Source organism: Papilio machaon, chromosome 19 (assembly GCF_912999745.1).
Source record: "Papilio machaon chromosome 19, ilPapMach1.1, whole genome shotgun sequence".
NCBI classification, from domain to species: domain Eukaryota; kingdom Metazoa; phylum Arthropoda; class Insecta; order Lepidoptera; family Papilionidae; genus Papilio; species Papilio machaon.
This window is the reverse complement of record NC_060004.1, coordinates 4,096,939-4,119,002: the sequence shown is the minus strand read 5'-3', so window position 1 is coordinate 4,119,002 and position 22,064 is coordinate 4,096,939. Positions and strand designations below refer to the sequence as shown.

The 22,064-nt window shown below is 31.8% G+C and overlaps 1 protein-coding gene across 1 annotated transcript in view; it reads right to left on the bottom strand.

Moving 5' to 3' along the window:
* Positions 1-2,418: 2,418 nt before the first annotated feature.
* Positions 2,419-22,064, bottom strand: part of LOC106715296 — a 37,514-nt gene continuing 17,868 nt past the window's right edge. The window contains exons 3-10 of the mRNA XM_014508567.2: positions 7,837-7,932; positions 5,319-5,425; positions 4,889-5,037; positions 4,513-4,593; positions 4,108-4,257; positions 3,702-3,849; positions 3,373-3,517; positions 2,419-2,930 (exon numbers count right to left, since the gene is read on the bottom strand). Coding sequence (XP_014364053.2) covers positions 2,734-2,930; positions 3,373-3,517; positions 3,702-3,849; positions 4,108-4,257; positions 4,513-4,593; positions 4,889-5,037; positions 5,319-5,425; positions 7,837-7,932 — 1,073 coding nt within the window. The 3' untranslated portion in view covers positions 2,419-2,733. The remainder of the gene's footprint in view (positions 2,931-3,372; positions 3,518-3,701; positions 3,850-4,107; positions 4,258-4,512; positions 4,594-4,888; positions 5,038-5,318; positions 5,426-7,836; positions 7,933-22,064) is intronic.

The following is a 22,064-nucleotide window of genomic DNA, read 5'->3' as shown; positions in this document are numbered from 1 at the left end:
AATCATGGGGATCATGGGGACTAGGAGCGTGGGGCGTCCTCTTTCCAGATGGACCGACGACATAATCCGCACGGCGGGAAGTTGTTGGATGCGAAAGGCGGAGGACCGCGTACTGTGGAAGGCATTGAGAAAGGCCTATGCCCAGCAGTGGGCAGATAAAGGCTGTTGATGATGATGATGATTATTGGTAATAACAGCGTGCGATAAAAGGGTCCGACATATGTTTAAGCTAAAATGTAATTGAAACACCGTTTAAGTTTTTGTGTTTAAAGTATTGTTTTGTATCTATTTTTATTTAATGATTTGTATTTTAAACATTCCGGCTCTATAGTTGTTATATTTTTATCTAAATAATTAAATTTTTATATATCTTTCATTGTTATTAAGATAACCACTATCTTAATAATCATTCCTAAAAGAATGTTACTTATAAAATTTAAAAGAAATAAAAAGCTTAAATATGCTGTAAATTTTAAATAGTTTCTTTCTCATCTTTTAATATTTGTGTAAATAAAATGTATTTTATTTGCAGAGTATTACAAATACATTAAAACAAATATTTTGTAAATATAATCATCTGCTTTATTGTTTTGCTAATATTTTAGTTTTAGTTAAAAGTATACTTATACTTTAGTCGTAACTGGACAATGGAAAAGAATAATTGAATGATTTAAAAACAGATAATTTTGTAATAATTTGGAAAAGTTATTAACAACTAACTCGTTGATGTTTTCCCTCCTTATAATATTACGAAAACGAGTAATTGACAACATGAATATCATAATTAATTCGTACAACTAATTTCTCTCAAAGCCTTTGTGTTAATTTGTTTATATGTATACAATCGCTAAAATATGTTGAAATGTTTTTTACAGTCGAACCTGGATAAGCGAGAATTATTGTCCGGTCATGACCGAAACTCGGGTAAGAGAGAAATCTCTATAAGCGAGAAAAATATCCCGGTTCCTTGGACTCGCGCTTATCCTGGTTCGACTGTATTTGTATTCATATAACCAATATGATGAAATAATTTGAACAATTTATTTTTAGGAGCATTTAAAATCGTATTTTGTAATTTAATAATTATTTTGTGGTTTATCCTTTGTAAAATGTAAATTTACGAAAACCACAGAGATTCGTTTTTATAATAAATCTTAGATATAGATATGTCTTGTGATGTATTAGATATTTCTTATATATTATTATATAATGTTTATTTCCTCGATTATTATGTATTTAGATTGATCAGTTACAATGATTCTATTAAAAGACTGAAATCATTGAATTCGTTTTATTTACAAACTAGCAGTTGCCTGCAACTTCACTCGTGCGGAATTAAAAAATCTTGTAATAAATATAGCTTTCCAATAGTGAAAGAATTCGGTGAATCAAATCGTTCCAGTAGTTTTGGAGGCCTATTCAATGCAAACAAACAAACAGATGCTATGTTATTAACTTGAATATTTCTTAAAAATGTTATATTTATGGCGGAAGGAATTTGAAAATAGTTAATAAAAACACATTAAATTACTTTCATACATTATTTTTAATTCTTTTGTTAATCTTATCTATTCGCAGTTTAGAAAAAAAATTACAAAACTGTAAAATAGTTACGTATTACGAAGCACCATGTAGAAAGTTTTGATTACTTATTCATAACAGAAAAAAAAAGTTAAAAGTAATTACTAAATACCTTTCTTTCATTCGTTTGATAACAATAACATTGGATATTAGAAAAAATGTTTTTTTTTTCTTGTTTCGGATTGTATTAAAGTGGCAGCCAATCCGTTTGGACGTCAAGTTAACATAGATGGTATCTCGAAGTAACTTGTCTGCCACAAGCTTTCTAGCTATATAGTTGGTACCACGGATTATCTTTCTTATCGTTAAAGCATAATAAATTGTTTGTTGTACATAAATTCAAAACTACTAACCAATTGCAAGATCGAACAGCTAATAATCCGGATATTATATTTTTTAATTTCTTGATTTAAAAATAAAGTTACAATAATGGTATATGTTCATAAAAGAAGAAAAATGAGCATTTATTTCTTATTGAATAAACCCATTTATTTTAAAGACTAGCGGACTTAAATGCGTCAGCATTAGTTTTATTTATTTTTATTTTTTTATTAATAATTAAGTAGGCACTAAACTTACGGTATTCTTAAATTAAAATTAAATCACTTTCACTTAAATCTAAGTCATTTTAATAGTAATTAAAACGTAGTTGGTAAAATGTACGATATTATGTTAAACAGTTAATAATTATTTGTGATGTATTAAAGTATTTTTTATGCAAACAAACAATAAGTTAGTCTGTTATCTTTTTATCACATTTAATATCAAAGTACTGAAAGCATACATTATTTTTGTCTATATGTAGGTATATTTTATCTATTATTCTGTAAAAAAATTTGATTTTCATATACTACTCGAAATGTCAAAAGTTTAATTTTGTTATTCTCATTTAAAATTCGGTAGAAGATTTACAAAATAGATTATAATATCTTCATTTAATTATAAATAAATGTAAACAAACATGTGACCTTGAATTACATTAGGGTGTTCTAAAGTTAGGAACAAATGCTATAATAGGTCTCGCTCTTTAATATAGTATCTTACTTTAAAAGCGACCTAATTGCGAACATGTTAATTCTATAGGCATACCTCCCAATTAGATTAATTTTAATTTACATTTATTTATAAAGTAAATGATTAATGAAGGTGATATTAATAATACGCTAATAGTAAGCTAATGAAAAGCAGTAAGCAGCTCTGCGTGAGTACATTGGCGGCGTTTGGCTGGTCCATTGAGTGCAACACCAGCCTATTGTCCTGTGTGTGTTCGGCGACCGTGGCCGGAGTACCGTCCATATCCCCTAGCTTCTGATTAGCTACCTTCAGATTTTTTAATAGCGACAGATATTCTGGAATGTTGAAAAAGAGACTTAATAATTACACAGCAAACACTACAATTTAATTACCATTCGAACCTCAATAAATCATAGTATAAATAAATTAAATGTTATTTATGAACAATGTACTCATTAATGTTGTAAACATCGTACTATTTCATTAAATTATAAATTCAGAGACAATAACTGGTCGCTATCTGCACTAAGGGGCTCCTTAGTGATCACAAATTTAGTTATCATTCGAACCTTAATTAATCATAGTATAAATAAATTAAATGTTATTTATGGAAAGTTTACTCATTAATATTATAAACATCGTACTATTTCATTAAATTACAAATTCAGAGACATTAACTTGTCGCTATTTGCACTAAGGGGCTCTTTCAGTGACCACTTAATGATCATAGTACGGCACTTAATTCTTTTCTTAAATTTTCTTAAGTAATTAACTAACCAGAGTCCTTGGCGGCATTGGGGTCAGTCCAGTCGACTTTGATGAACGTGGTCAATGATACTTCGTATACTTTATTGGAGTCAGCGCTGGAGGCAACTGAACGTCGCTTTCTGCCGTATCCTATTGCGCCGTTACTGCATTGAACCTACACACAAATAATATTTTATTTAGTTAATTACGAAATAAAAATCTATCAAAACAAATCTTGCCGGGGATTTTGACTTAACACGTATTTTCATTTCTCTCCAGAGAATATTCTTCTACAATATATGAGAACTTCTATAGGACAGTAAACTTTAAAGCTGTTGTTAATCATACAATGGACTTACCCCTTGGCATTTGTCCAAACAGACAGTGACAGTTCCTCGGAATTGCACGTAAGTGGTGTCCGGGAACTTGAAAGCTTTAAACTTGGCCGCGAGCACGTCGCCGTCGGTTGTCACGAAGTTGTCGAATAAGTAAGGGTCCACAGAACATCTGGAATTATTTTAAATGAGTTTAAATATGTTATCTTAATCTGTTAACTTAAAAAATAAACTGTAAACTGTTCTTTTTAGCTTATTAGCTTATTTTAACACTATAAAAAAACTTGCAAAAATTATATCTTTTATATTTTTTATTTTCCTTCCCACACAGTTCTCTAATTTTTAAGAATTACACATTCCTTGCTACAAAATTGGCAAACGTTGATGTATAACACAGACCAGGACGCTGGTGATGATGATAAAGACTTACCCATTGAAGACAATGGTCTCCTGCTGCTTGCCGGTGTCAGTGACTTGCATGTAATTAACAAGCAGGCCGTACACTGGTGCCGAAGAGTTGTCCAAGAAGATCTCCATTGACAGCGGAGTACCCGGACTGACTGATATCTCGCCGGAAACCCTAGAAAAGAGATACACAGTTTATAGTAAAGAAGTCAATAAATTTTTAATTTTATTTCCAGAATTCAACTTCACAGTAGGATTATCTGATAAAATTACACAGATACACTAATAAGTTAGATCTTGATTTAGATGGGATTGAAAACTCTAATTTACTACTTCCTTATCCTAAATTTAACATTTCATGGCTACAGTTGCAAGAGGATGTATTTAAAAATAACTTGAAATGATTTAGTTGTGGGAGTTGAATACTCACTGTTTGCCATTTTGCTTTACAACTGCTCCCAATACTGGTTCTGGTGCACGTCCTTCTTCATATCTTGTAATGTTTAGGACACTGGAATGAAAATTTAGAGATGTTATCGATAGTAATGATTTTGAGAAAAAGAAAGAGTGAGACAACAACTTAACCTAACGTAAGCGTGTGTCGTGGTACCTGCACCTAAAGTCTTGACTGTGGTTACGGTAAACAAAAATATTATGGATTTCCATAGGATCTTACTTCAGCACCAGAATTTCATAAATTACATGTAGCATAATATATCATACAATACTGTGTTCTGGAGAGTACAGCTTGTACTTGAATTAAAAGAAAGATTGTGAAGCTTCGAATATAACATAAAACTACATACTCAGGTTCGTTGAAATCTAGCGGGAATGGCTCCACGGCTCGCCTGGTGAGTAAATGCGGATTGCCGGTGATCATACAGCGAACTGTCACCGTTTCTCGTCCGCCGTCACCCAGTTCTATCATTATCTTATGGTAGAAGGTACGTTTGCCCTGAAATACAAGTTACACTTTAAACAAATGTGTTAAAAACCTACACAACTTATTAATCGTTGCAGTATTGAAGGATTATTGAGGGTGAACATGTTACGATTTAATGGAATGAAGAATGCCGACTTGGAAAGAAGTTTACAGATGACTCCATCTTCTTTTTCCACCGTCTTCCTAACCGTCTGATAGGACGATCCATCCGTCCGTTTGCTCTCAAACAGATCTCTTTCAATATAAGTTCTAATTGTTGAGAAAATATCATGATTACCTAATGTAATGATTACCGTAATTTGATTGATGACCCTGGTGACTCCGCACTTGTGATGGTCTTGTAAATCGAGAACAAAAGTCGCAGCGTTGTTCTCAATGTTCGGTAGGCACGGTTTGTAATCTGGAACAAGTAAAAATTAATTAAATTGATATAATCACATCGGTTTCTTTGAATTTGCGTTTGTCCGTGGGGGTCGATTGACTTATCATTAGGCGATTCGTTTATCGATTGACCCATTTTCAGGTCACGGTTTTATAATTGGTCCGATACCTAACGTCTCTTTTTCAATGTGTACGCTTTCTATAGGCTCCTTTAGTATGTCACTATGCACTGGTTGTTAGAAAATTTGCTAAAAAAAGTGCCAGGACTACATATTAATTTCATTATTGATATTAAAAATAAAGAAATTTATCGTTCTTACTTCTAAATAAAATTGCTGGGGATGAAATAAAAGATGAGTATAAAGAAACATGATACTGGTAAAGCTACAGACGCAAATCATATTGTTACTATTTAACACTGATGTATAGAGGTAATTGTTTGAAAATCGATGGTAACAGCTAGACAATTTATAAATCGTCAAGTTTCAACGAAAAAGGTAAAGAAGCAATGGTATCGTAGGAAGACGCGTTGTAAATCTTTCCACCATGCGTATACTGAATTGACACATCAATGGAAGCGAACGTACGTGTATAACTATCACATAAATGTTTTCGAATCGAAAGAAGAAATCTGCAACAGCCTCCGTGTCGTGGGAAGAGTCTGATTTATGGACGAATGAAACTACAATAACAATAGTACTTAAATTCATAAATTCAGCTGTAAGAATAGGAGAAACTGCTGCATACAAATAAAATACTTTAAGTTTTAAATATGTCACCGGTTAAAAGAGTGCACCATCCGTTCGCGTCACAAAACTAGTAAGAGATTTAATTAGAACTACATTATTTTCATTTCTATGTATAGGTTGGGTAAGTCAAGTTCCTCTTTTGTAGATTAAATCTTTCAATGCAATAAAGTAGATGGTGCAATTGACGATGAATTGAGGACTGAAATTCATCAAGGTAAAGGAATTGCGCAGTTTATACGAAGTGCATACTAGATGACTTGACGAATGAATTACCAGGATTGAATGGATTTACTGCATTTCTGAGTTCAATAGCGTTTAGAAATAGTAAGCTTGAATGGAGCTATTTATCGTTTTCGACTAACCAATTGATAGTATATTTATTGATACTATAGAAAAAGGAGAAAAGAAATGGAATTGAAAAAGAAACTTGGAAATAAGCAATAACATATTCCCGATATTGACAAATCCTTATGATTTTTCATAATTTATAATTTGTTATTCGTTTTCCAATTTTTTACTGGTGGGACGCCTCAATCGATAAATTCAAAAACAAATTCCTTGTATGTATTTTTATAATAAATTTAATCCAAATCTAGAGAACCATTTAAGGTATAATGTAAGTAAATAATTACTCATCCATACTAAGTATATAATGACGAAATATTAATACATAAATTCATCAAATATACAAGACTAATTAACCGCGATTGAGGTCATTCATAATAGATTATATCATAAGCTCTATCTTGTATAAATCTCATATAAATTTAATTCCTTTAATTAATTCTGGATTGTCTAATTTGGCAGCCTTTGTTATTATACTTCATAGCATAAAAGGAATTTACTCCTTTGATCAGAACTGAAAATAATTATTACAAGACATCAAAGGAAGGAATTTCATGATGATTAAAAGTAGTTTATGAAGGTCTGATATACAATAACGAAATCTTTTGATATCATTAGCTTTGAATGTTGGATAAAAGAAATCTTAGAAAATTACCAGAAATAAAAATACAAATCCCAACAAACAAGTTTCTAAGAATGCTAAGCAAGTCGGTATTCAAAACAATATCCAATAATTTAGACAAACACATCAGTGGACATAAGAAACACGCTGAAGTGTGTGCTAAGCGCATACAGCGTATGTGAATTGTTAACAGAAATATATTTTTAGCTTAAACTGCGGTTTGTCTAGGCAGAGTTGATGAGGGACTGTTTCTGGGAATAATACTTAAAGGACCAGTGTATTTTGTAGAATATTTCAGGATCTTTTCTATTGCCATGAGTGTCCCTAGATGATGGTGGTTAGGGAGTTGTGAAATCTAAAATATATACAAAAATTACGTCGAATAAAACCAATCAATGATAGCTGCCCTGCCTTCTAGACCTAGCATAGATCATGGTTACTAAGAGAATTTCAGAGTGCTAATTCTTGCATACAATTGATGCCTCTGTAATAGAACAGTTGTTTCAACAGAATCATGCGGATAGTACTCAAAGGAGGGGTAATGTTATATCACTTGTGACCTGTTAGCCCAAGAATGCGGACGTCTCAAGGAAGCGTGCATATATCTATCCTACCTACGTCATACACCACCAAAGAAGTTTTTTACAATTCAACATAATTCTACCAATAAAGCAGGATATCTGTAGAAGACAAAGGGCAGCGGCGATAGTTTACCTTTAAGGTTGTCGAGATAGGACATTTTCCTGTCTCCATCCATGGGAACGGTAACCGCCATCACTTCTGGAGTACATTGCACCTGGGATTCTGAACCTGGTAACAAACAAAAACATTAATCATATTACTCAAATGTTATTAACTGATTTACTGCTCAGAACATAATTTTAGGTATCTGCCTAAATGTTTTAATTCTACGCACTTATTCTATGCTAACTAACGTAAACCACTACAATGACGGATATTGAACCATTTTATTAGCTCTACTCGTAAGATATTTGTAAAGTTTTGATAACGTTAAAATTGATTCAGTTATAAGATGTGGACAATACTGTTGATACACTAACGTGAGAATCTTCGGGTACGTGAGTTGTTAATTGAAAGATTAGTGTTTGCCGTTTGCAAACCTGCTTGACGAGTCGTTATTCGGACTGTGAGGTGAATCAGAAGCGGAGACAATTTGCATTACATCATTGGAATCATTGTGCAGTCATCACACATTGAATTAATTTTCAGATTTTTCCTTATTTTTGTATGTTTTGGTGGTATTTTTTGATGTATTAAGCTCGAAAAATCTTATTAATTTCCAGGTAATTTTACCATTTTTTTTTCTTAAATGTTTTCCTTAGTTGTCCTGTCATTAGATTCTAAAATTACTATTAAGTAAGTACTTTTAAAAAGTAAATTAAACATAGTTAAGATTACACCGGGGAAGGCAATGTTTGATACCATTTAAGGCGTAAGGATGGTAACCATTGTTATAGTTCCAGAGAATTTCCCGAAATGATAGGGCGTTGTTCACACGCGGTGGGCAAAGCGGAACGGGCGTCGAACCTGCGCTACCTGGACCCGGAACCGGTGGCCGAGTATTTGCGCCTATAGATTAATTACCTCTATGGTTTAATGGCATTATAACACGGAATATGCTCATAAGTCAAAAGTTTTTAGTACGACAAGTTTTAGTACTAGCGTCAGATATTTTTTTTGACTACGAAAAGATTGTTTACGAGTGGATTTCATTTTAATTTGCTTGATGAATTTACAGCTTGACAGTAATTAAAATACAACTGGTAATCTATGGTTGTAAAAAATCCTATCTTATTATTTTCTTGCTTTATTTTTATAGACTTTGCCTACTTGTAATAAAATAAAAATTTATATTATTTGTGTAACAGCTAAGCTTATTTAAATAATAATAAACATTATGTAAGAAGCATTATGTGAGTATAACAACAACATATATGACTACGTTGTTGGAAGATGTATGAACTATTTATCGCTAACATAACATACTAATATAAAAAATATAATCAAGGAAATATAGAATATTTCATAATGTTAATATTCATTGCTATGAGAACTAGGTATTATGATTTATGTTGTTATGATTTCTAATCGTACTTTAAAGCTGTTTCGAATAAAAATAACATTTAGTAAGCAACACTACGTGCATAGTAATATCGGCTCCTCAACATTATTGATTTATCTTATAAATATTGATAATAATTTACTGTATTTGAGTATATTTGTGGCAATCGATGAGGGAGGCCTAAGTGCAGCAGTGGACTAACTCGGGCTGATAATGTAAAATGTTTAAAATGCTCTATCTAGTTTTCATTATAAGTTTGATTGTTGCTAACAAATAATAACATATTCAGATGGTCGGTACAAAAGTTAGCAGTTGTAGTGAGTGAATATAAATAAAGCCGTGGACCGTAACTAGTATGCGCTTTGAACCGTAAACGCGTGCGCACAAAAACACTTCCGCGGACATACGATGCACTCTTAATATATAGTCTTAAAGATTATGTCTTCAACTGTTATACAGAGTGTTCAAATTTTATTGTGCTAAATAACAAATACTAAATGTTCTAAATAAACTCAATAACTATGGCATTGTAATATAATATACGTCTCAGAAAGGTAAAATATTACTCTTTACTAGTACTTTAATTTGAAAGTAACAGGTGGTCAGTCTAGTCGTTTTTAACCACGTCTGTATAATATAAATAATCAACTTTCGAATACATCAATTTATAAATATTAAAAAAAAAAACACATTTATTTGGCCATTTAAGAAAATAACTACAAATTTATATTTTAGTTTATAAATACAAAGCATATTTAAGATGAGCATTCGATACAAAAATGTACACGGCAAATTTGCAATAATTGTCATAAATTTTGCTATCTTGAGCTCATGTGAATATACTTGAGGTTTCAATTAATATTACATAACTGTATTTGTGTACTCTAAACAATTGTGTCAAAGGCGGAACGAATGCAAAATTATAATGCTCGAAACTGTCCACTCTACTTTGACTTATTTGTATGCTATTTACATATACAAATGAATTACAGACGTATGCGCAAATTATTAAGTTGTCGGTACATTTGACAACAAATCAAAAAGCTTTGGTACTGATATCTTATACCAAGAAACGGCATAAACATACAACGTATATACAAATGCACTAATAACTTTCTTAATAGCTCTTAAAAAGTGACCATATAAGATTGTCACTACTTTAGCATGTGTAAACCAAATATTTATTTACTGGCCTCAAGGTTGCACGGCAATCGAGGTCACCCGATTGATTGATTGTGTGTTTACAAATTATGGGCAAATATTACAGCTGTGTTTTATTTTGCATATGCAGAAATTATATATATTGTAGACCCGTTCCTTAAATTATATCCAGGATAAAGAAATTAGGGCAAAGAAGGCAGTAGTCATTTCTTTGTTAGATGATTAAGATTAGTGAGATTATTGAGAAGATGTTTTAGTACTACGCTTTTTTACTCATCAATATTTGCAACTACAAACAGTTACAGACTTGATGTCTGCCTATTTTAGGAAAGGAGGAAGGGATGTAAAGTTACGACGTTCTATTTTGAAAGGATGTTATTCTATAATTAATATTTCTGTTTACATTAATTCAGTGACTATGAAAATGAAATCAGTAGAAACAGCTGTCTGCTTGTTCTAATAGTTAGAACATTTGAAAGCTAGTTAATTTTAAATCAGCCTGTATTTGCGTTGTGCGTAACGATCAGATACGTCCAGACCTGTTCAAGACCTGCCTCTCAGTTGGACCTAACTAATTGCAAACACGTTTCTATGTGGAGCACCGTTTTGGAAATCTTAAAGAGCGCATCAAAGGTAGATAAGTAAAATTTTGTACACATTTAATGTGGTTTGATATCTCGATTAGCATTTCTCAGACTTTTGAATTTAATTTTGATTTGTTTATTTAAAAAAATACACACTGTAGGTACTATATTTGTGAAGATAGTAATTCTGTGAACTCAATTGATAATAAGAAAAATGAAGCAGTCAGTTTTGGTCAACTGATTGGGGGTGATGTTTTTCGCGTGTATGAATTGTTTTTGTCCGATTGACAGGTTTTAACACCTAGTAAATTTAATATTTTAATTAATTCTAAACTCAAGTAACGAGTAATAACAAATTCTTTCAAAATCTCCAAATCTTATAGATTCTTATAAAAGCGGCAACTTTTGTTGTTTGGTTATAAATAAACATAGAAAACAAAACAAATATACTTACTATAAACTTAGTGACAAGTTAAGTATTTGTTTAATTAGGTGTGTTTCGCAATTGCAGGCGAGTAGTTTTGACCATAATTGATAGGATGCATTCCTTTCCTGCAACTTCGTGGAAGCTCGAAGCTCGCAGCTTGATTTACTGACACTAAAGCTTACTCAATTGAATTATTGAAGCTTTCATCGAAAGCTTTGTCGTCGTTGTTTTAAGAATTTGTTCGTTAAATAATAAACGAAAGACTTTGAAACATTGTTATTTATTTTGTTGTGTAAAGATGGTGTTTTATTTTTCGTATAATATATTTTACTTTCAATGCTGCAAATTTACCTTGAACTTTAAAACTACAATGTTTGCGACTTAAAACATTATGTAAATCTTACTTCTTACTAATATTATAAATGCGAAAGTTTAGATGGATGGATGGATGTTTGTTATAAGGTATCTCTGGAACGACTCAACGGATTTTCATGAAATTTGGCACAGATATAGAACATAGACTGGAAGAACACATAGGCTACTTATTAAGTTTTTTTTTAATTCAGCGCAGACGGAGTCGTGGGCGACAGCTAGTAATTTTATAAGCAATATTTCAGTAGCAATAGACTGTCTTTTTTATCATAATGAATGCTTGAAACGTTAAGTGAACCATTTAACCACTTTTAATAAAATTAAATTAATATTTTAAATAAAACAATAGGCCTCTTTTCTTAACAAAATTTAGCATCGACAAGTTAATTTTTAATAAATAATAATTAACGAAACTTAGAATTCGTAAATTCCTTAACTGCAAAATGTCAGTAGTCACACATTGTCTTGTTAATTGTATCTGGTTGCCAATTAATTTTCTTAGTATCAACGACTACGGCGACGGCGCCATAAGCGTGTTAGGTTCAACTAAAAATGGCCGACGGTAAGCAATATAAATCAAGCGTAGGATTTTATACGATGTCCCTTTATGTGGACGGCTCGTACGTAACTGTTTGTGATTGTGAGTCCCATGTTATGCGCTGTAGCGGAGAAAATAATTTTACTGTTTACTAATAAAAATACCTTTAAGTAGTAAAGGTATTTTTATTAGTCTTATATTGGGTTTCCAGTGAAGAAATATTTCGATAAAATATATCATGTTATCTCTACATATTCATAGAGAATGGAAGGGTTTAGGTTTAAAGAATTTATTCTCAAAATTATAAAGAAAAAGTCACTGTAAGGAGAACAACATCGCATACGTCCCCGTTTTAGTTGTCAATTTACTTTTTTTTTACAATAATCTAAAATATATTGAACTACTATGTTTTGAAATGGGTTGACAATATGATTTTGTACTAGTATTCATTTATACATGTACACTTAATGTTGCGTTTTCTTAAATTATAAGGTTCTAAGTGCAGTGCCATTAACAATATTTAAATATTTATTAATAAAAAAAATTACAATATAAAATTAAATTTAGGCTAAGATGAATTCATTTTATAATTTGTTTATTTTAAATTTTATTTAAAGGCAATTTAAAAAACCTAGAAACCGTTCATTCCTTATAACTTGTACCACACGTTAACACTACAAAGATCTTTCGTTAGCTGAAGAACTGTTAAAAGGAAATGGTTAAATCGAAAAGATTTTATTTAGAGATTGAACTGAGATTGGCTATCGGCGAGACAATCCGTCCACTTCAGATTAGAACAAACTTTTCCCTTTTTCAATTACCATTTTAAGATTGAGAATTATCGTCTATTTTAAAAGACTTAAGGGTTTTTCATTTTAATTAACTTTAATTGAATTTATTACCTCTTAAACTAATAGGAAAATATTTACTAATTACGTCTCCACGGTTCTTCTTTTAAAGATTTATATAGTTTTTTTTCGAATCAGAATGTTTACATAATCTTTGTTTTAATACATTAGCCATTCCAATATTGTTCTGTGACGTCAGCTATTTAAGTAACATACAAATCTTTTGTTACTCAACGCAATGTAACGTTACGTGTAGAATTCGCGCGTCTTTACGTCACAGACGTTTCGATATTCAAACGCCAATCACGTAAGTACGGAGCTGTTGCTATCAGCCGGATGCACGGGGCCGGATGCGTCGGCGCAGACAACTGACCACTTCTTTGTTGTTTATGCCCTATTTTTTACTTTCCCCGTTTCCATAACTGATAAGTCTAGACTTTACGTGATAAAAACAGAAAATAAGCCTATCATTTTTAATTATTTTCCTTGCAACTGGTTATCCTTTTTCCAATACAAAGTTTAATCTGTTAGTAATAGTCTTTTGAGACATGTGTAAGTAATAAACGAACGAAACTATCCTATTGAATCAAGGGGGTTCGAAAGCTTGTAGTTGTATTTCTATATTGCACAAATTCTTTACATTTTTCCGTGTATTGTTGTTTATTTTGAGGGCATTTAACCCGTTCATATCTTGTGCAGAAATCTTTATTTATGAATGCTTAAGAGATAATCTCATAGGACATAATTGTGAAGAGGAATTTGCGGTGATGAGATTAATAATAAAGCGAACTTTAATGTCACCAGCCGGTTTATAAAATGACTGGTAAGGTCAGTGTTGTAAATTTGGAGTTACATATATCTATTATTTCTTTCTAACGAAATATTATTAAATAAAGTTGCCTGGCACCTTACTAATATAATAAATGCGAAAGTTTAGATGGATGTTTGGTAGCAGGTGAACTGCTTAACGGATCTTGGCATAGATGTAGAACTTAGCTTGGAAGAACACATAGGCTACTAAGTTTTTTTTTAAACTGCGCGGACGGAGTTTTTGGACGACAGTTAGTTGAATATTAAAAGAAATCTGATATTTTTATATTTGTAGTTATGACGAAAGAATTTATTATACACAGACATATTCGCTTTCCACATTCCCCACTTGGCTTACAAAAACCTACGCAGTCAGTTAGTATTTACCACTTATTCAATTATCGACTTATTCCTGTGACGGCGTAAGAAATATAATTATCTTTGAGTAACACTTGCATGTTGGGAGAGGCCATAACAGTATGTCTGGTGAACTGTACGCTAGCTGGGACAGTCAGCTGCAGACCGTCGCATATTATCATATTTTATGGCTACGTATTTTATGACGACTGAAAAAGTGGCACAGGAGGTAACTGTTACGATAGTGACAAACCATTTATCGATATCGATAGTAAAACCTTAAATTGTTTATAAATAAACATAAAGTACTTGTAGTTCAGAACTAAGGGATGATAAAAGCTTCATTTCGCATGATCCTTTTTTAGGCTTAGGGGTACATCCTAATAAAGATACACAACTTCTGTAAACACTGTAATGTAGGGTTTTACCCACTAAAATGTCGTTGGCCATCTTCTAGTGCTGTGAGCTCTAGGATCTCCAGGTTTGACACTGTCCTAGCACATCTCTATGCCATTCTTGCCACTTATCTAACATATCCGAATATGTCCGTTACACTACATACAGTTTAGGAATTTAAGATAAAAAGTATCTAAATATCACTGAAATATCGTTTTCAATAAAGATTATCGATATCGATAAGAAATAGGTGCATCATTTTATATTCCTTTTATTTATCGATAAACACCGCAAAGCAATTCTAAGAGAGGATCTATATTTAAACGGTTGGTTGTAAAAATAACCGGTATTTAATTAAACAGTTCTTTGAAGTTTATTTTTACTCGTATCCTTAAGGTTTGCTAGGATATTTATTTATGTAACATGTTTGTTGATAACGACTCTGGTTTTATAAGAATTGAAAGTAAGATCTCGCGACTCTATAATGTATGAGATAAATTCCACCATAGACTTATCGTTGCTTTCTGAGATCAAAATCTTTGTATTAAAAATTTTATATCTCTGTTTTGTTAAAGATAATGAGAGGGATGATGATACGTTTTATACAAGGACTTTGATCTCAGAATCTAACGATAAGTGGTTATAATTGACTTCATTTGAGCTTAGATGAAAAATAAGTATTGTAGTGTTTTGGGCGCGATTGTAAATATGTCGTTTATTAGTTTCGCGTGTAAATTATCTAGGAACTCTGTAATGAAATATTTTATGTAATTGTCAGTCTGATTGCCTTGATAACTTTTTTCTAGTTTATACTTTTGATTATTAACACATACGTTTCTTACTTCTGCCTATCTTATAAGTCGTTAACGCGAATGTATTTGCTGATAGGATTAGTGGCTGTAAATCTGAGATGTGCTGTGGTCTGTGACCGCAACCGAAGTCTTTGCGTGAAATTCCCAAATGTCGCATTGTTGTGATTATTTGTAAGCTCACCGCAAATTACCTGGTTAGACCTTTCTGCCGGAATACCACTATTATGATGATATACCGACAAGTGAGAAATAGTTGAGGTAACCGGTATGTTAATGATGGTCATGGTTTATTTCTGCCGTCCTCGTGTTTATAGTTGAGGACTTAGAGTGTTGTCATTTTTATAGAAAGTAAATAAAGTGTACATTTATGTGGTTTTCTATCTCGTCGAGAGTCCTCGGTCGAGACTAGACTGAAACTTTCTACTTCCTTTTGTTTAGGAATACAATACACTAAACATATAGTCATCTAATATTCCAATCATTCGTCCAATATTATCTCACGGACAAGACTTAATCTTAATCGCTTTAGAAACGTTAGAAATCATTCATATCGTTAACCTAGTCAGAAGAGATAGTTTTTGTTGTTTGCATCTACTATGAATTAACCTGCAAATTATCTAGCTATATGGATTAGAAAATTGCATACAACAAAAAAAAAAATCAAAACAATTCAATGTTTGCAAATGAAACTATCATTCCTCATCGTTACACCGTAATAAAAAGAATAAAATTTTGCCCACACATTTTGTATTCATTTTTTTTTTAAAATAAAATACTATATATGCTAATGCGCAGATTACTGCTAGTTTTATAGACTGAAATACCACACGCCTATTTGAGTTGAACACACTATAAAGCATAAACTAGATAGAGGGACGTAAGTGGACCGGAGCTCGCGGGGCCCATTTACCCAGTCCGGGTGAGGGCACGGAAGTGCAGTTAGTGCCCGGCCACACGGCTCGAGACTTACCTCGCCACACGGCAGGGTAATTTTTCCTGTTATTTGTCTCCTTAGTTATGTCCAACACGCGATGTGTTAAACGATTGTGGAGTCAGTTACATTCATAAATCTGACCTGGTTGGATGTAATATGTGGTTATAGCTTGGGTTCTTTACGACAGATTTATACTATTTAATTTATTAAAGACCACATAATATGTATATGAAAATAATAATAAATTGTATTATAGAACCATACTTGTTAACAAAAAATGGATACGAAGCACAATTAAAGCGATTGAACTTGTACGAATATTATAGTCCTGTACTGTTATTAAAATCTCTGAAATAAACTCCATCTTACCACAAAGTACCTATTTGTTTCTGATGATAAGAAACGAACCCTTTTGCCTACATCATTTGCGAGAACTTGCATAATTAGTTGTGTATGTATTTTTTAATGTTTTTCATAACATAATAATGTAACTTGATGGATTCTGGTCAACAGGAAAGAGAGCAAAATGATAGATCATCTTGTAATAAGGCCTGTGACACACTGACCTAGTCGTAGGTCAGATTGGCGTCAGGTCATCTTCGTGTGTACGAGCCCTAACGAGACATTACTCACGCCCTGTGGCGAATCGTGCGTGTTTCCATGCATCTATTCCAATGTACGATCAGACCCTTGACCTCGAAGTCGGTGTTTGTAAATATGCGTGTGATGTAGGGACTATGAGATATAATTAAACCTTCTTGTTGCACGTTTAATTTAATTAAATGTTTTTTTTTCAATATAGTACAGTTATTTATTTCTAAAATGGTATATATGTGTTACAATGTAACTGTATTTGTAAATCTGTGTAATTAAGCATTTTTAATTATTTTAACCGAAATTATTATTAAGCTACATGGAATTGAAATGAATTTAAGTCTTAATGTTACTACCAATACTTACGAATTTGAAAATTAGTGTTCTTCCATTGATTTTGCAAAATTTGCGTATTTATTGGTAGTTTAAAACAATCTCAAGTACAAATTCAAGGAATTCTATTTTGTATGATATTTAAATTCAATTAATCCGATGTCTGTGTCTTTTATTGTCTAGATTCGATTTAGCAATCGGTTATTATATTTAGCTTATGTTATTTCCATATATCGATATAATTAGGTGAATATTTTAGGCTAAAGACATACATATACATGAATCTGATGCAGACACTCTAATACAAGTTTTCAATTTATTTATGCATCAAGCTATTTAAAAACAACTTGTGATCCCGACTGTACTCATCTAATATCCAATCTCCGATTCTATAATCAAACGCCACCTCATTTCAATTTGACTAAGACATTTAGGTTTAGGACCACAATAGACAAATGTAAATCTATTAAAAACGTCAAAAGTAAAATAAAAAAAAATAAAGCAAAAATATTATGTACTTGATATGTACTATCGAATTTTTAAATCAGTAATAAACATATATCTTAGTTGCCATAATACTTTGCTTTCTTCATTTTCTCAACAATCATATTTAAACAGTAAGTAGTATTACAGAACAAAAGACAGATGCGTATCAAGGAAACTAAATTATTCTGAAACCATAATTTACTATAATCTTTGAACGTAAAATCCCACGTTTTACGGGTTATCACACTTCGCTATCTGCCCCCATATGAGATCTTTTTTATCGGATAATTTGGTCTGGAATAAAGAAATTCTCGTGAGACGAACAAATGGGGGATACGCGAGTGTTTTTATGATAATTTCACGATAGAAAATTGCTATGTATGGTTACTTAGGAGGCATTTTTATAGCGCGCTCGAATGCTCTATTAAATTTTTAATAGACGACTTATTATCTCGGTCATCTTTCTCTCATGATACTTTAGAAGAATACTTCAAATTTTAATATCAAGTACCAATTGACTTACTCGAAATCTATGTGAAGTTATTATAGTAGAGTAGAATAGAGTTCGAAATAGTAGCCACTTTTCACGAATGTGTCATTCCAGCAGGATAAAAAAACAGCACAAATTATGAAACAAGTGTGATGGAGGTTGTAGTGTTTGTCTGTTTTGTTTGAATAATTAAAGTACGAAGCCCGTGAAATGTATATTTTGCTAAACTAAATAACAAAATGAATCCATCTTTAAATGCGACTGATTGTTGCTCAAAGGCAGATTTGTTAAAAACTTTCCACTCAGCTTTGCTAAGTCAGTAAGTTCTCATTGCTTTTTTTCATTTATCTAACTTTAATGATTGCTTTTAAATAAAAATGAAAAGAAAGCTGTAATTTAAATTGTAATTAAGATTACACTGACGTATTTTATTACTACGAGTAGAAGCCGAATAAAACAACACACCCATAAACTTCTTCATTCCGTAACCGCCTAACACGTTGTAAAATAAAACAGCCAGACTTACTCTATTATCTGGATTAAACCGTGCATTTTATTACAGCGAAAAAGGTATTTTTAAAAGTGAATCAAAATAAAAAATGAACGCTCGTAAGGTTGCTTTGGACGAGAAATATTAATGTCGTCTAAAAAACAAAGAAGAACGGCGGGAACTCGTTCTATATTTAAACCTGCATCAATTTTATTTTTTTCGCGCCAGACTTCGTTCTGACTACTAAAGCATTTTCGAGTTATTATCGAAGTGACAAATGGCGCTTGCCTTCTGTTGACAGACTTTAACACTTAATTATAAATTGGTTTTTGCGTATTCTCGTAACAGAAAACCAGAAACGTTCTGCCTTTTTATCGCAATAGCAATCGACATTGATAGAGAGGCTATTCGTTTAGTTGAAAGTGTGAGGACTGTAAATTTATCAAAGACGACTTTCGTAATAAAAAGACTAAAACCTTTTTATATGTTCCCTAGCATTGGCCATTCTTATACACTAACAGTGATTTAAAATGCTTGTTTAATTTAATTAAAAACCAATTTTCCTGCAGTTCACTCAACAGTAGATAGCTGAAGATCGTAGATCTTTGCCAGTCGTTATATTTCTATATTTAAGAGTGCTCGTTTGTAACGTGTACTTAATAGTACCCTTCCTCAGTTTTCAACTTATCTTGTTTATATATGTCTGCCTGTGGCGTACTCAGCCATACCCTCTCACTTTTATGCTATCCATTTTTCAAAATGTTTTTTCTTACTCGTCCTTTCTGTTTTTTTTTTTCTTTACAAAGATCTATTACTTGAATTGTAAAAAAATATGTGAACATAGAAGCCCTTCTTTATTACACTAACCTAAAACGATATAATGTTATACAAAATCTTAAAAATATTGATTGCCTACTAATTATATCAGAAAGAGAATGTAAAATGAAAGGAAAGCAATCCTATTAAATGGTGTTTACATAAATATTGTAATCGTAAACATAATGATACGTTATCTTGGATCGAGAACCTGTGGTTGCGTCACAAAAACATAGATGTTAATGCGGGGAGAGCGGTCAACACAATTCTGGGAATCTTGTTCATTGTTCGCTGGCCATAATTAACGCCATAGAATGGACGGGTAAAGTCGGCGGGCACGCTGAGTATTTTTTAATGACGTAGTTATAAAGATTCTCTTATTTCATTCGTAAAATAAGCTACCATTCACGTCCACGGGGTAGAGGAGAAATTTCTTGCATTTTCATCCCACAACGATTCATGGGCAAGCATCTCGTTAGTTTGTTTAAATTTTAGTTTGATTGACTAAAAGGGCAAGTTGAGTAAAACTTTTTCTTTACTTTAATTAAAAAAACAATTTTTCTTTAAATTGGTACACCAAAATCCACGTTAAAAGTTATATTTTATGCGCTAGTAAAGTGTATATTATCTTCATCTTCTGTCATTAGTTAGGTTACAAAGGCGCCTTTGTCTGCGGTCAGACTGTTGCCTTCCTTTTGTCTTTAACAGATACGTCTTAGGTGGTCTTACGATCTTATAAAATGTTTTAAGGCTTCGGTGAAATTAAGAAGAATCGGACATTAGATAATCTAATATTGACGGTATTTCGCCAAGAGCAAATGCAATAAATTTAATCGAGTCACGAAATTTCATTTATTAAATTCTATTTAAAATATTTTTTCAATTAAAATAAATTTAGTCTACATACTAAACATGCTTTTAAATAATAATTTTAAATATTGATTTGTAAAAAAATGATCTATTTAAAACTATCTAATTGTAAAATGTTCGTAACTGTTTGTTTCAATAAACTGCTTTTCTTGAATTATAATTGAATTCTAAACACATAGTTGCATTGTGCGTCAGTTGCACATATTCCATCATGATATGGTCTATTCATTTTTATCCTTTTTAGAACCGGCCATGCACAGGTGACGCGCCGCAGAATTACCGGGCAACATAGTTGTCTACTTTGTATTTCAAATGGATGCCGAATGAAAATGAGCCTCAGTATGTACGATTATCACGTATGCACCTTCATAAATAAGTTTGATAAATATTATCTATATTATTTTAATATCATTAATATTTGCCACACTGGAACAATTGTGGTCGCAGCACATAATGTTACGTTGACCAAGTTGACTAAGAAGTACTAGGTCTTCATAAAATGTGGATGTGGTAAATATGTACTTGAGAACTTTTATTTTCCTTCCTGCCTACTTTAAAACTCGTGATTGTATTCGACTTGCGGCGTATTCTTATACAATTATAAATTAATTTAAAAAAATATAAGCTGCCAGTATTTTATTTCGTTATCAATAGACTCATGTCGACTGCCAGTAATATTTTATTATTTTTCTTTTCTAACGGCTCAGTTATTACAGTTACGGATACCATAATAACCGTTAAACAGTTTCTACATTTAATAGTTTTTTCCTTATAGCAAAACTTTTTTTTTGCGAGAACTGCGAGGTTATTGGTTTAGATTGATTTTCAAACCAGTTACAACAGTGTTATGTTACAACAAAGTTATAAACACAACTTGGTTATTTGATAAATGCAATTATTGTTGTTATGTAACAAATAATATAACAACGATGTTATAAACCGCAATACATTGAAAATTGTTTGTAAAGTGAAATTAGTTTTGATATAAAAGATTGTTACGAAGAGATTTTATTATTAGTAATTTAAAACACAGAAAAAACCATGTAAACGAAGTAATTTAGTTGCGGAATGTGTCTTGGACAAACGTTGATCTATTGTATTTGCATAGCCGTGGTCACGATATCTCTACGCGCTCATTTAGTGGAATTATGTATCAAGTTATATGTGAACAGAATATAAATAATAGATTCACATAAAATAATTAAAAGTGGCTTATTTTTCTGGTGGAAGATGTATTGATACGTAGACTGCAGCAAAATAGTATTTACGGTTTAGTAATTTACTTAGTTATATTTTTTATAAGTGGATTTAACGACGCTTCTACTACTTATTATTCTAAGTTAAAGTTAGAACTTAAGCGTAGTTGTATTAGACGTAATATTTTTATAAAAAAATACATAGTACAAAAATATGAGGCTATTTAAAAATTCGTTTAAAATGAATAACTTAATACGAATCTATTTTCAACTATCTTCATAAAATTTTCATAATATTTTCTCCATTCCATATCTGTTGAAAAAGAATTTTTCATGATATATTAA